This window comes from Branchiostoma lanceolatum, chromosome 5 (genome assembly GCF_035083965.1).
Source record: "Branchiostoma lanceolatum isolate klBraLanc5 chromosome 5, klBraLanc5.hap2, whole genome shotgun sequence".
In the NCBI taxonomy this organism is placed as follows: domain Eukaryota; kingdom Metazoa; phylum Chordata; class Leptocardii; order Amphioxiformes; family Branchiostomatidae; genus Branchiostoma; species Branchiostoma lanceolatum.
Genome location: NC_089726.1, coordinates 4,963,315 through 4,976,576, shown reverse-complemented (window position 1 = coordinate 4,976,576; position 13,262 = coordinate 4,963,315). Strand labels below are relative to the sequence as shown.

Genomic DNA, 13,262 nt, shown 5'->3' with positions numbered 1-13,262 from the left:
CAAATAGCGCAATCGAGAAGAAATGTTAAAGTAAACGAATAGCTAACTATACTTATAAGCATTTTTGGTTTTTGAAGTGAAAAGGGAGAAAAAGAGCCGATCTAGGACAATGGCATTTCGACTGACCTCGCTACAACGTACATATTTTTTGCGGTTCGACAGCTGTTCAATTTGTGCCCCAGGGAATAATCCATGTGCAAATATCTAATGCACTATCAATCTTAACGCTGCGTAATGGGTGTAACGTTATGTTGCTATTAATCATTCGACCATGTGTTATAAACCACCTGAGTAAAGCGTGGTGGCCTATAATTGCCATTTGTGGGGTTGTAGGGGTCGTTTACTTATAATTGCTCACTAGACGCAAAACATCACTTAGCAAGCGGTATTTCTTGAAGTACTTAGTATTGCGAGCATTGATGACGTCATGAATTTTACTTTCAAAATGATCCTGCAACCCTTTTAACTTTACAAACAAGTATTAACACATATTCCGTCCAAGGGTTGGAATGATGTATTTAACTAATAAATTAAAGTGACCCCCGTGCAGGAAATGAACTGGTCTGTGTTATTGGCAACTGAGACTCGAGCTTGAATTATTTGCTCCTTTTTTTTTTTCGTTGACCCAAATAAATCATAGCAACTTTCTTGTAAACTAGTCAACCAGTTTAATGGTCCATCCTAGATAGGTACCACAACAGAGGACACCAACAGCGCAAGTTAAGGGCAGGACTGATTTCTTTGCAGGACTGATTTCTTTCCTTGGGTCCGCTAACACCATCTATGAAGACAGGCATGTAACTAATGGTTATGGCGATAAAGCTAGTCTCTGTACTTATTTTGACGACCATACCGAGTCTGTGCCTGGCGGACCTGTCCACCGTCCCTACCTCCATCGATCGGACACTAAAGGCCAGCCATGAGGCGGTGGAGTCTGCCGAGTCAGAAACTGGTGCACTAAAACTGGCAAAGACATACGACGAGAAACCCAAGCTCACCAAGATCCAGGTAGAGACACCTACCATTGTCTTTTTTATATACGATGATAAGAGAGTGAATGACTTATCAATTCAATACATTAATATTGACGACATTTTTACGTACACATATATATAGTACATTGTAGGTATGCATGATATACATACAACCCAAGATAGTTTACACATATTGATCTGGTATATCATGCTTCCGTTGTTACTTAATTAATTGCATCGTACTGTGCATCGAAGTATTACATTTGCTGTTATCGTGTATTTGAGGGACGACCACTAGTATTGATCGTTTCTTTTCCTATGGTTAGCAGTATGTCATTTACCACAGGAGAGATTATTGGCCTATAAATGTTACATAACATTCACACCTACAACTGCCTTAAGAAGCGAGAAGAAATTGAACATGTACATAGCGGTATTAATTAGTATTTAGATGTAGTTAGATATCACATTTTTGTTATCACTGTAACTATGCTACTGCTTGTCACCATGACCTATACTTGGCTCATCTCAGCATAGACGTGCAATAGAGGTCTCTCTTTCATTAACAAGGGTAATAAGATCTTGAAGTGGATATCATGGTTGATTTCATGGTTGGGTGGCAAGTAAAAGAGCCTTATGTTTGTCTTCTCTGTGTTCAAAAATGATAATGCCTCTTTAGGCTTTACAAGAATGTATCATACAGTGACAGTACCAGATGAGGAAGCATTCTAAGAATCCAAAAGCTGACCTATATTTACACTTAACAAAAAGATCATCAAGGGATCTTTTGGAAACATTTTATGCGAGAGACTTACAAAATCAGTCCAGGTCCAAGTGCAACAAATAAAATTTTGGAGCAATGTGGTACTAGCAATTATACATATAGTAATGATCAAGTCTTTATTGGGAATTTAGTACTTAACAGTCAATGAATTCGCAGAGGTGATATGATTGTCCAAGTGACAAGCAGAGTGTACTTTTGTTTATTTGGGTTTCTTCGTAATGCCTTTTACGTAGACCGTACGTGATGGTTGCAAGGTCAGTAAGACACGTCAATCATAATTCTATACATCTTTCTAACAAAAGAAGTCAGTAGACACATATTGGTTATAAATAACATGTAGACATAACTGCATTTCAGAGAGAAAGTATTTTTATCATTGAAATTTCCTTTATTTTAAAAGTATGGAGAAAGAAAATTAGAGATTGATAAGAATGATTGACCTCAATCGTTTAACTGAAATGTAACGTAAGAACCAATAAATTTCTTGGATCAAATTTTGAAGGATTAATAGATATTAGTTGAAAACATTGTTTTTGGGAAATGATACAATGTTCACATTTTACTAAATAGAATCAACAATAACGAAAACCGTTACCATATTTTTCTTGATTAATTAGAAGGTAAACTAAAACACAATTAAAAAATCGTTCAAGGTTTTGCTAAGCGCAAGGCCAATTACTTAGGATGTTGACATGTATTTGCCCATGAAATGCAAATAATGCATGTGCACTAAAGTAAGGACACTGTAGTTGATATATGTTATTGTTGCGTGAAGAGAGTTCACATGGAGTTCCACAGTACTTAGATTTGCAACGCATCTTGAAGAATGTGTCTTACGTGTGATCTAAATGGGTTTATGTATCTAACCCCTTGGAGTGTTCTTTCACCGCGTAATTAATTGATAGTAACTAAAGCGCTATTGTATTATCACTGACTTGACGTCACCCATAGCTGTGGCTATTTGCGTAGTCCTCTGTGCCCCGGTCAACACAATTACCGTTGCGTACATATACAGCGATAAAGCCTTATGATTAGCTATACTCTCTTGCCTAAATCGGGACAAATTTTCTCAGCACGTATGAAAGACTAACCTTACAATGACACTTATGGCTACACTTAATTCGATATTTCCGCCTTTGTTGAAGATGTTGTAGCTTAAGTGGCCAAACGCATGGCATATATCTGCTGCCTAAGACTTAAGTTTGGCACAAGCATGCGTTGCTGGAGAACGGAGAAACTCAACTCTTGTCAAAGCAATCACACCGTCAAATGATATCGTAAGGTCAATAATAGGTAGGGGCTCCACAACTATTTCAAAGGAAAAAGTGGATACTTTAGACCGAATCATTTACACAATATGAAAACTGATTGCGATGGCCAAACGAAAGATCTAATGTTGAACCCTTGTCTGTCAAGTTATCAAGACCTTTATTTAACTTTGAGATTTGTAAAATTATCTTTTTGATTTGTAAAAACGATTTTGCATCGAAATTAGTTACACGCTACTGAGGAATGTATTTACACGCTATTGTAGAAAGGTGTTTGGTTGACCTAGTATCCGTCCCTTGCGCTAAAAACCTTTATTGACACGACAAAATTACGGAGTCATTTATCAAATATTCCTAAATCTAGACTGAAATGATAGCTAGCTAGCAAATGGATGATTACTTAAGGGTTTCGAGTAGGTTCTTGAGGTATCATTACATTGGGTATTTGATTAATGGTAACTAAAACGTTATTGTATTATCATTGACTTTACGTCATACCTAGCAGAGGCTGTTTGCGTAGTCCTCTTTGCCCCGGTCAGCACAATTTGTGCTATGTATTTAGGGAAAACGCATGCCATGCCAGACCTAAACTGTGACTACGTTTATGAGCACTCATGAAAGTTTTACTTTACAATGTACAATTATCTATTGCCATACATAATCAATGCTTTATATTCGTCTTAATTTACAAGATTGAAGTTTAAGTGGCCTACGAGTGGCATATATTTGCTGCCTAAGACTCAAGTTTGGGACAAGCATGCGTTGCTGGAGAACGGAGAAACTCAACTGTTGTGGACGATATCACTTCATCAAGTGACATTGCTAAATAAATTAGTGAATGTAGGTAGGGGGTCCAGATGTTTTTTAAGTCAAATAACGGATGCCGCGATACTTAAGAATCAAATGATTTGCAAATTGTAATTATTGGTCGCAATGGACTACCGAAAATTTCAATGTTGACCCTTTGTTAGCCAAGTCATAAGGGCCTTCCATTAGTTTTGACGAGTTCAAACGTGAAGCAATATCTGTATCTCTACATATGGTAATTTATATCTCTCGTTTTGATTGAAATTTTGCATTGAACTCATAGCGGTGAACAACATGGTATCAAATTGTAGAGAGCCTTTTTGAGGCCTAGTATCCGTCCCCTGTTCTTTCAACTTATGGACGCGGGAAACGTACTGGGTCATATATCAAATATGCTTCAATTTTCTCGTAGCTGATATCTAGAACAATTATTATCAGTAATTAGAGGAAAGGGTTGAGTGAAAAAAAGAAAAGAAGCAAATACATGGTGTCTCTTTGCAGGCATACCTAAAGCATAGCATTATATGGGCCTTGAAACAAGAAGTTGAACTAGTATATATGCACTTTTAGGACGTTGCCTTAAACTCTTTCTTTCTGTAGCGCTGGAAGTTCTATAATGTGGACAAACTTTGTTTCCAGGGTTTCCTAACCGCAAAGGCAATGGCTTTAGGATGTTGAAAAGGAACAGTGGGAGCTTAAAAAAAGGATTAAACACAAATTATAGTGAAGGAGTGAGGTTTTAGGGAGGAGAAATTCATTCTCATTGAACAGTACTGTCGCCAGTCTGTACCATTTCATACGAGTTAAGATTCAGTTCCTAGAATGTTTGTTTGGCTAGTGAAGATAGTTAGCCAGGCCTTCTGACATATCATTACTATCTGCGGCCTTATACACTGTGTAAGGCGGAATACGCATGTAGCCTAATTAAATGATAATGATAGTAAGACGGTCGTGACACTTAGATTAGCCATACTTGAGACAAGAAACTGTCGTTTTTATGCCGATTTACTATTTTTCTGGTTGTCTAAAGGAATGAGTTTTTGCTCTCCATCGCGACCCAGCAGTATGCTGCTGCTAGGAACTTGCTTGACAGTAGTGACGGTAACATTCCTTGACGTTATGCAATGATTTGTAGGTTATTTGCTAGGTGTAAGAAAGCTGTCAAGTTTCTAAATGGTCGAAGTACGTACTCTTATTCATAAAAGATGGAGTAAAAATCGCAAATCCTTTCAGAGAAAAAGGCCAAACTGCATTGTTGTAGCATCGCTATCCAGTTACTACACCTTTCTGAAAAAGTAGGAATGTGTGCTTAAAAGATGTGATGATATATTTCTTATCTAAGAATCTTGCACATTTTGCACTTTTCAAGGAGAACGAGCCTTTTGTATCATGGAATACTTGTACTTTTTGTCAGAAGTGCCGATGTACCAAGATCTGTACTGCCTCTTGAGAATGTGATTTATTTGCGATCTAAAAGGGTCTACATACCCAACCCCTCGCAGTGGTCTTGCATTGGGTAATCAATTAAAGGAAAATAAAACATTATTGTGTTATCATTGACTTTACGTCTTTCATAGCTGTGGATGCTTGCGTAGTCCTCTGTGGCCCGGTCAACACAATTACAATTTGCGTATACAGGGGAAAACACCTATCTTGACAGGTCTACTCTGTGCTTAGCACTTACTTACTTAAATTTACAATGTACAATTATAATATGGCCTTACATAATCCAATGCCTCCATCTTAAGTGAAGAGGCTGAAGTTAAAGTGGCCATATGGCTACTAATGAAGCATGTCCCATGGTACCAAAATGAGTTGCTGAAGAACGGAGAAACGTAAATCTTCTAAAGGCAACAACAGTATCAAATACTACCGCATAGTTAATTAATTAATTTGTTAATGTACTAGGTAAGGGGGTTAATAGTTTTGAAAGGAGAAAAGCAAATGCCATCAGTCGCAATAGCTTACTCAAAATTTCTATGGATCATATGAATTTTGAAAATGGGATAGTAACTATATAGATTATGCTTCAATAGATCAATCGAAATATTGACTTTATTGAATATTCATGTTTAAACTAGATCCGAGACCTGCACAGCCAAGAATATGACTCACCATATGCACCTGATCCAGGGGGAATGAGCTGTAAGGAAAAGTGTAGCGCAAAGTGAGTAAACAAAAATCATTCATTAATGTTACGTTTGGTACATATAGATTACCTCTGATCTTTATGTAGTTAACGTCATGTTAAATGGGGTAATGACTACAAGCTACTGTTTCTTTAATGCTTTTTGGCTAGGTTCCAAGCTTAAGTGGTAGGTAGTTCACGTGAAAACAGTATGATGTTTTCATCTTGTTTTGAACTGTATATGTACAGTTTCATGTAGCCTTTTTTCGCACTCCGAACTTTCTTGAAATGAGGACGTCTGTTGGTCAGCGATGTTCTTTTCTGAATAAACTATTAAAGTAATTGAATAAGAAATCATACCGAAGACTTTCTGAACTCCTTACTTCCGTTAACGGCCTAACAGCGCTACATGCGAGGGTCTCCATAACTGCAAATGGTAAAGAGGCATGTTTAAAGTGCGCTATTTTCGTAAATACTCTCAATCCACGTTTGTTATATGACCTAACATGAACGGCCATTGACGTCACTTTTTACCTTTGGTCAATTAAGTAAAAAATGTTAAACTGCTTTTTGTCGTTACATTTTTGTTTTCTTCATCATAGAAAAGCAGTAGTAGTTCGCCCACCCTCTGTAGCCAGCGCAGAAGAGCCTGGAGCAGAAGTTCACATAAGAGGCGGACGCAGTACACCAGTCGACCCAGTCTGTGCAGGTACGTCCAAATCATCCATTTACAATCATTTGCATTACAAAAAGACTACATGTTTCAAATGCCATAATTTTACTGCACAGCATAACTACGAAATCGGCCTTTGGTATACGTGGCAAAAGCCAGCATGTCAAATAACGCAGTCTTTCTCTTGAAGTCAGCAAGAACAGTCACTGTGTTATTTAAAAGCGAGGTTGAGCAAGAGCGTTCAACATCCACCATGCCCATTCGTGTCGTCAGAATTTTATGCAAATTTGCTATCACTTCCATCAACCTTAGATGGGCAGATAAAATGCGATAAGGTACCAGCTGGACTGTACCCAGACCTGAGTGACTGTACCTGGTATTACGAGTGCCCAGACACGACACGCGGAAACGACCCGGCACATCAGCATTGCCCCCTATCGATGTACTTCGATTGGGACCTTCTGATGTGTATGAACCTATCGACAATATGTACAGGCAAGTTCTTTAAAAAGGTTTTTGACTTAGTGTTCACATTGATAGATTTTATCTTATTTGAAGTAAGTTCTTTATGTAAGACACACTAGAAGGAATCCAAAAAACATTTGTCATCTCCTTTTCTTCAAAATCTTCAGCCTACATTAATTCACAGCTTCACAGCTTATATGCCATTTTTACCCCAAATGCAATAGTTGGTGCTAGTAAGGCAGACTTAAATGTATTAGGATGATTGAAATATCCTCCGAAATCTAGGTATGTTTTTCTAATAAACATCCATTCATAACGTGATGATTTCAGCTCTACAATGTCCCAATCTGACGCCCCTAACCAATGGAACGATAAGTCCGGTCGGGCCGCACTATCACACTGACGTGGTTACGTTCGACTGTAACCCGGGGTACGAACTGGACGGAGCCTTTACTGCGACGTGTGGAGCTAACCTTACATGGAGTCATCCTGTTCCAACATGCAGAGGTAACTTGTTAGATGTACTCCTTTGATTTAACAATTGTATGGTGTTTGTCGTGGAGTTGCCGGTCACGACGAGAATTGTTTGTTCTGATAAGATATCATGGAATGTTTTTTAAATACATATTGTTATGCGTCACAGCTGATTTGTAGTTTGTTTGTACAGATGTTGATGAATGCACAGCTGGGAGTCCTATCTGCAGCCCTCAAGCCTCCTGTACCAACACAGTTGGTAGCTTTGCCTGTACTTGTAACTCAGGTTATAGTGGCACCGGTTTCACTTGTACTGGTACGTTACGATACTGTAACGTTCTTGATACTGTAGACAGATGATTATATTAAAATTTTCAAAACATATAAACCACCACGTAGGCTGTCAAGTCCTTGATAATGAATGCATGGACGGCCATTTTGTTCTGATGTTATCAGTATAGCTCTATGTTTTTTTAACTAATGTCTTAGTAGAAAGTTGATTCACATTTTGTTTATGCAGATGAAAATGAATGTATAGATGGGAGCCACACATGTGACCTCAACGCTATCTGTACCAACACACCAGGCAATTTTGCCTGCACCTGCAAGCCAGGCTACAGTGGTGATGGTCTAACCTGCACCGGTGAGGACTAATTTTGTATTTTTGTTAACATTGTATAATTCATTGATTGATTAATTAGAATGATGTCAGCATGTCGACAGAGTTGAATGTGGCTATCCATTTCATTTAAGCGCAGTCTGATATGTGATCAGAAAACTTATTTCGCGTTTGTTCGTACAGATGACAACGAATGTGCAGATGGTAACCACAACTGCAGCCCCCAGGCCTCCTGTAAAAATACACCAGGCAGCTTCAACTGTTCTTGTAACTCAGGCTACAGCGGCGACGGTGTCACGTGTGCTGGTAAGACAACGATTCTGTGACTTTCCTTTACATGCTTCACCTTGCAAGACAAATTAGGTAGGCTGCAAAGTTCAGACTAGATGACCGGGTAGCCGTATTATGGCTCGGATGTTATCAATTATTATAGATACATCTTTTAAAACTTTTATCTTGTGCGAAAGTGAATTTGTTTTTTGTGTGCAGATAATAATGAATGCACAGATGGGACCCACGACTGCAGTCCTGATGCGTCCTGTACCAACACACCAGGCAGCTTCTTATGTACTTGTAACACAGGCTACAGCGGCAACGGTGTCACGTGTACTGGTGAGGAGGAAATATGTAACTTTTGTGAAAATTTTAGTTGAAACTATACCATTAGAGGAAGCATAAAAAGTTTGCAAAACACAGATAGAACATTAAGGTAAGATTTCTTAATATTTTGCTTCGATAAGCTAAGCCAAAAAAATGGACCTATTCTTTACTTGTTCTTGCAGATAACGATGAGTGCACAGCTGGTAGCCACAACTGCAGCCCTAATACCGCCTGCACCAACACACCCGGCAGTTTTATCTGTACTGGTAAGAAAAAAAGTCAGCAACTTAAAACAATAATGGTGTCTTACCATGCGTTTTACGGAGATAAATAATAATGTCGTTAGTAATATTCAAAGAGGGAACACATTAGAAATACTGGTTCATACTTTATTTACATAGCTCTACAATGCCCGACTCTGACGGCCCCCGCTGATGGCACGTTGAATTCTACTGGTCCATACGACCCACAAAATGTGGTTTTGTTCACGTGTAACCAGGGATACGAGCTGGACGGATCGTCTACTGTGACGTGTCAAGCTAACCTAACATGGAGTGGTGCTGTTCCATCCTGCTTAGGTACCAACTTTTTAATGATGAACACTATGCATACGTATACATGTATAAATGGTGAGGATTGCTATTTCTAGCATTACGTAGCCTTTGAACATTAAAGAAAGTGTCACAAAATATAAGGCCGATGTAATTTGATTAGATCTTTCTAATGTTTATGAACCTAACTTCAATGAGTTCTTTGAAAACACTTGTTTATGCACACAGCATGTGTGACGTTGTAACGGTGTTGCATACATTGACGGACTAAACTTTATTTACATCATTTATTTATACAAAACGACATGTCGCACTGAACCCTATCATGATCAGACGACACTTCATAGCATGTGTACGACTGTTTGTTCAAATACCTTTGTTAATGCATACTAGGAAGACATATCTTAATATCTTCTATTCGACTGGTTGTTTGATCACCAAAATGTCATCTTAATCAAATTTAGTTCCTGATTTCAGCTCTACAATGCCCGACTCTGGCTGCTCCAGCTAATGGCACGCTGAGCCCTGCTGGCCCACACTACTACCAGAACGTAGCTACCTTCACCTGTAACCTGGGATACGAGCTACACGGTGCAGTTAATGCGAAGTGCCAAGTTGACAACAACAACAACAACACAATATGGAGTGATCCTGTCCCAACCTGCATAGGTACCGACATGAATTGTTATCGATTGACACAATGACAATGCAAACATCTATATACATGCAGTTTTTAATATCGCAAGGTAAACATAAGTTTTAAGGTTAATGTAAAGAATTCAGATAATGTTAATGTAATGTGTTTCGATTAGGGCCATCTGTGGTGTATAAACCGATCCTCAATGTGTCCACTTTAGTTATAGAAACAACGCGCGTAGAGCTTTCAGTCCGTTAGCATCTCACATTCAAATTTTTCGTACAAAGACACCAAACGACATTATACACTTATGTCACCATTAAATCCATATAATACGATATGACACAATACGATATTTCAAGTGCACAATCTTTGCGTGTGAAACATCGCCTGATGCACGTTAGGCGGATTGTACTATCAGTTCACTGATTACTAGTCTGGTGTATCCGATCCCTCCACCCCCCACCCCCCAAAGGCTCTAATATTCTCTTTTTCAACATAATTTTATGTTCCTGATTTCAGCTCTACAATGTTCCAGTGTGACGGCCCCAACCAATGGAACGCTGAGTCATGTCGGGCCGTACTACTACTTGGACGTGGTGACGTTCACCTGTAACCTGGGGTACGAGCTGGACGGGACCCCTAATGCGACTTGCCAAGCTCACAGCAACAACAACCTGGCATGGAGTGACCAGGTTCCAACATGCAAATGTACAGATATGAAAACAATGTTTAAAATGCTACGATTGCAAGTTAGAAAAAGATAAATGTCTATTCGTTGACTTTTAGTGTGGCTGTCCGATGCTACAATGGTCCGGATATATTCTTCACCAACATTCGTTACTGATTTCAGCTCTACAATGTCCGACTCTGACGGTCCCACCTGATGGAACGATGACTCCTGCTGGCCCGCACCACTACCAGGACCTGGTAACCTTCACCTGTAACCTGGGATACGAGATACACGGTGCAGTTAATTCGACGTGCCATGTTGACAACAACAACAACCCGATGTGGAGTGATCCTGTTCCAACCTGCACAGGTACCGACATAAAGTTTTGCCGATTGTTACAACGCATGTATTTATTGATCACAAGAATTGAATACTACTTTATAATTACAGGTCAATAAATGCCAGATTCTGCTATTGTATTTTGATTGTGTACCATGGATATATCATCAAAGTATCCAGGCAAGTTCTTTTTTTCAAAACATTCTTACATGCGCGGAGAGCACGTGCAACATTTTGTTTCGCACATTGATGGACTTCAGGAAATTTGCATATGTCGTCGATTCATGTCGAATTTAACGAGGACGACAATTCGACATTCATGCCAGTCATTCTATTTCCAGACGTAAAACAACTTTGCATACCAAATGTACTGTTATTAACAAAAAAAGTAGATAATGCTTTCAATTCGCAGGTTACTATAGGTTAGTGTGGACAAATCATCCGTAGATCCAGATATTCTATTCACCAACATCGTTGTTTTATTTCAGCTCTAGAGTGTCCCACTCTGACGGCTCCAGCTAATGGAATACTGAGTCCTGTCGGGCCGCACTATCATCAGGACGTGGCTACGTTCACCTGTAACCTCGGGTATGCGCTAGACGGGGCCCCTAATGCGACGTGCAAAGCTGACCGCAACAACAACATGACATGGAGTGACAAGGTTTCAACATGTAGAGGTGCATAGAAAAAGTTTTTTGACAAATACAAGACATGGATGTATAAGACATCAACGTATTGCAACAAACATTTTCGTCCAAAATTACATTACATTCATAATCATATACTCATGTTATCCATATCTCTTTATGATTCCAGCTCTACAATGTTCCAATTTGACGGCCCCAGCTAACGGAACGCTGAGTTCTACCGGTCCACACTATCACCAGGACTTTGTTACGTTCGGCTGTTACCAGGGTTACAGGCTAGATGGGGCGTCTAACGCGAAGTGTCAAGCTAACAGCAACAACAACCTGACATGGAGTGATCCGGTTCCAACATGCACAGGTAGTAACATAAGACGATGTTACAAACCGACGATTATTCGTGCGATTGTTAGCTCAATTACCTTTGTTGATGTAAAATATTTATATTTGACTGCCCATGCGCCTGCGATAACACTGATTGTGTTACCTTAGAAGATCCTAAAACTGGTGTATAATTTTAGCCCTACAATGTTCTAATCTGATGGCCCCGGATAACGGAACGAGGAACCTCGCCGGACCGTACTACTACCAGGACGTGGTGGCGTTCACATGTAACCTGGGGTATGCGCTAGACGGGGCCTCTAATGCGACATGCAAGGCTGGCAACAACAACATTAACCTTACATGGAGTGATCCAGTTCCAACTTGCACAGGTACGAGCATTCGATTTGATTTAGGATTACCATTTATGCATGGTACCAAAACAAAGAAGAGTGATATACAAACGGATATATCGTATGCCTGTATTAATCACCATAACTTACTTACTTACTGTTATGGGCCCATCGCTCCTGTCCTGTTGGAGCACAGGCTACCGATGATAATCCTCTATTTCACTCGCCTCTTGGCATTCATCCTTAGGTCGTGCCAGCTGTTCCTTATGCCTTTCATTTCCGCCTCCGTGTCCGTTCCATATATGCTCCATTCGCTGTATGAGACAGGTGTCTCCGATCCTCAAAAGATTATGCTCTTTACCAACATTTCCTCCTGATTCCAGCTCTACAATGCCCCAATGTGACGGCTCCAGCTAATGGAGCGTTAAGACCTGTCGGGCCACATTACTACAAAGACGTGGTGACGTTCACCTGTAACCAGTGGTACGAGCTGGAAGGGGCCCCTAATGCGACATGTCAAGCTTTCAGCAACAACAACCTGACATGGAGTGATCCAGTTCCAACATGCAGAGGTACATAGCAAAAACATCATTAGCAGATGATTAAATGAGTTGTAAAGTCGACCAACTTTGTACTCCCGCTACATGACGGACCTCGAGGTCCGGAAACCAATACCTTCGTGAAACAATTTTTATAAACTATAGAAGGTATGCCATATTGTTCATAGTTCACGTATGGTAATCCTCTCAAATATAAGATTCCGATCATTTCCCGCAGACATATTTGCAAACACAACGATCCCTAATCAACCACATGTAGTACACGTAATCAAACTCATCATATCTATAAAATACAGATATGCTCATGATAAGTTACATTGGTTTATGATTTCAGCCCTAGAATGTCCAACTTTGACGGCCCCATCTAATGGAGCACTGAGCCCTGCCGAGCC

General features: G+C 39.7%; 1 protein-coding gene across 1 annotated transcript; it reads left to right on the top strand.

Moving 5' to 3' along the window:
* The first annotated feature begins 7,419 nt into the window (after positions 1-7,419).
* Positions 7,420-12,890, top strand: LOC136434848 (P-selectin-like). Its single transcript, XM_066427921.1, has 13 exons — positions 7,420-7,606; positions 8,094-8,216; positions 8,376-8,498; positions 8,682-8,804; positions 8,975-9,058; positions 9,194-9,370; positions 9,821-10,012; positions 10,503-10,691; positions 10,834-11,022; positions 11,481-11,669; positions 11,809-11,997; positions 12,158-12,349; positions 12,694-12,890. The coding sequence occupies exons 1-13, from the start codon at positions 7,420-7,422 to the stop codon at positions 12,888-12,890; spliced, it is 2,154 nt and encodes a 717-aa protein (XP_066284018.1).
* The last annotated feature ends 372 nt before the right edge of the window (positions 12,891-13,262 follow it).

What these genes read in the sequence shown, in the direction of transcription:
- LOC136434848 (XM_066427921.1), top strand. Translation starts at nt 7,420, where the DNA reads ATGATTTCAGCTCTACAATGTCCCAATCTGACGCCCCTAACCAATGGA. An exon ending in CAACGGTGTCACGTGTACTG is followed by an intron (nt 8,805 to 8,974) that starts GTGAGGAGGAAA and finishes TTGTTCTTGCAG; the next exon opens with ATAACGATGAGTGCACAGCT. An exon ending in TCCTGTCCCAACCTGCATAG is followed by an intron (nt 10,013 to 10,502) that starts GTACCGACATGA and finishes TCCTGATTTCAG; the next exon opens with CTCTACAATGTTCCAGTGTG.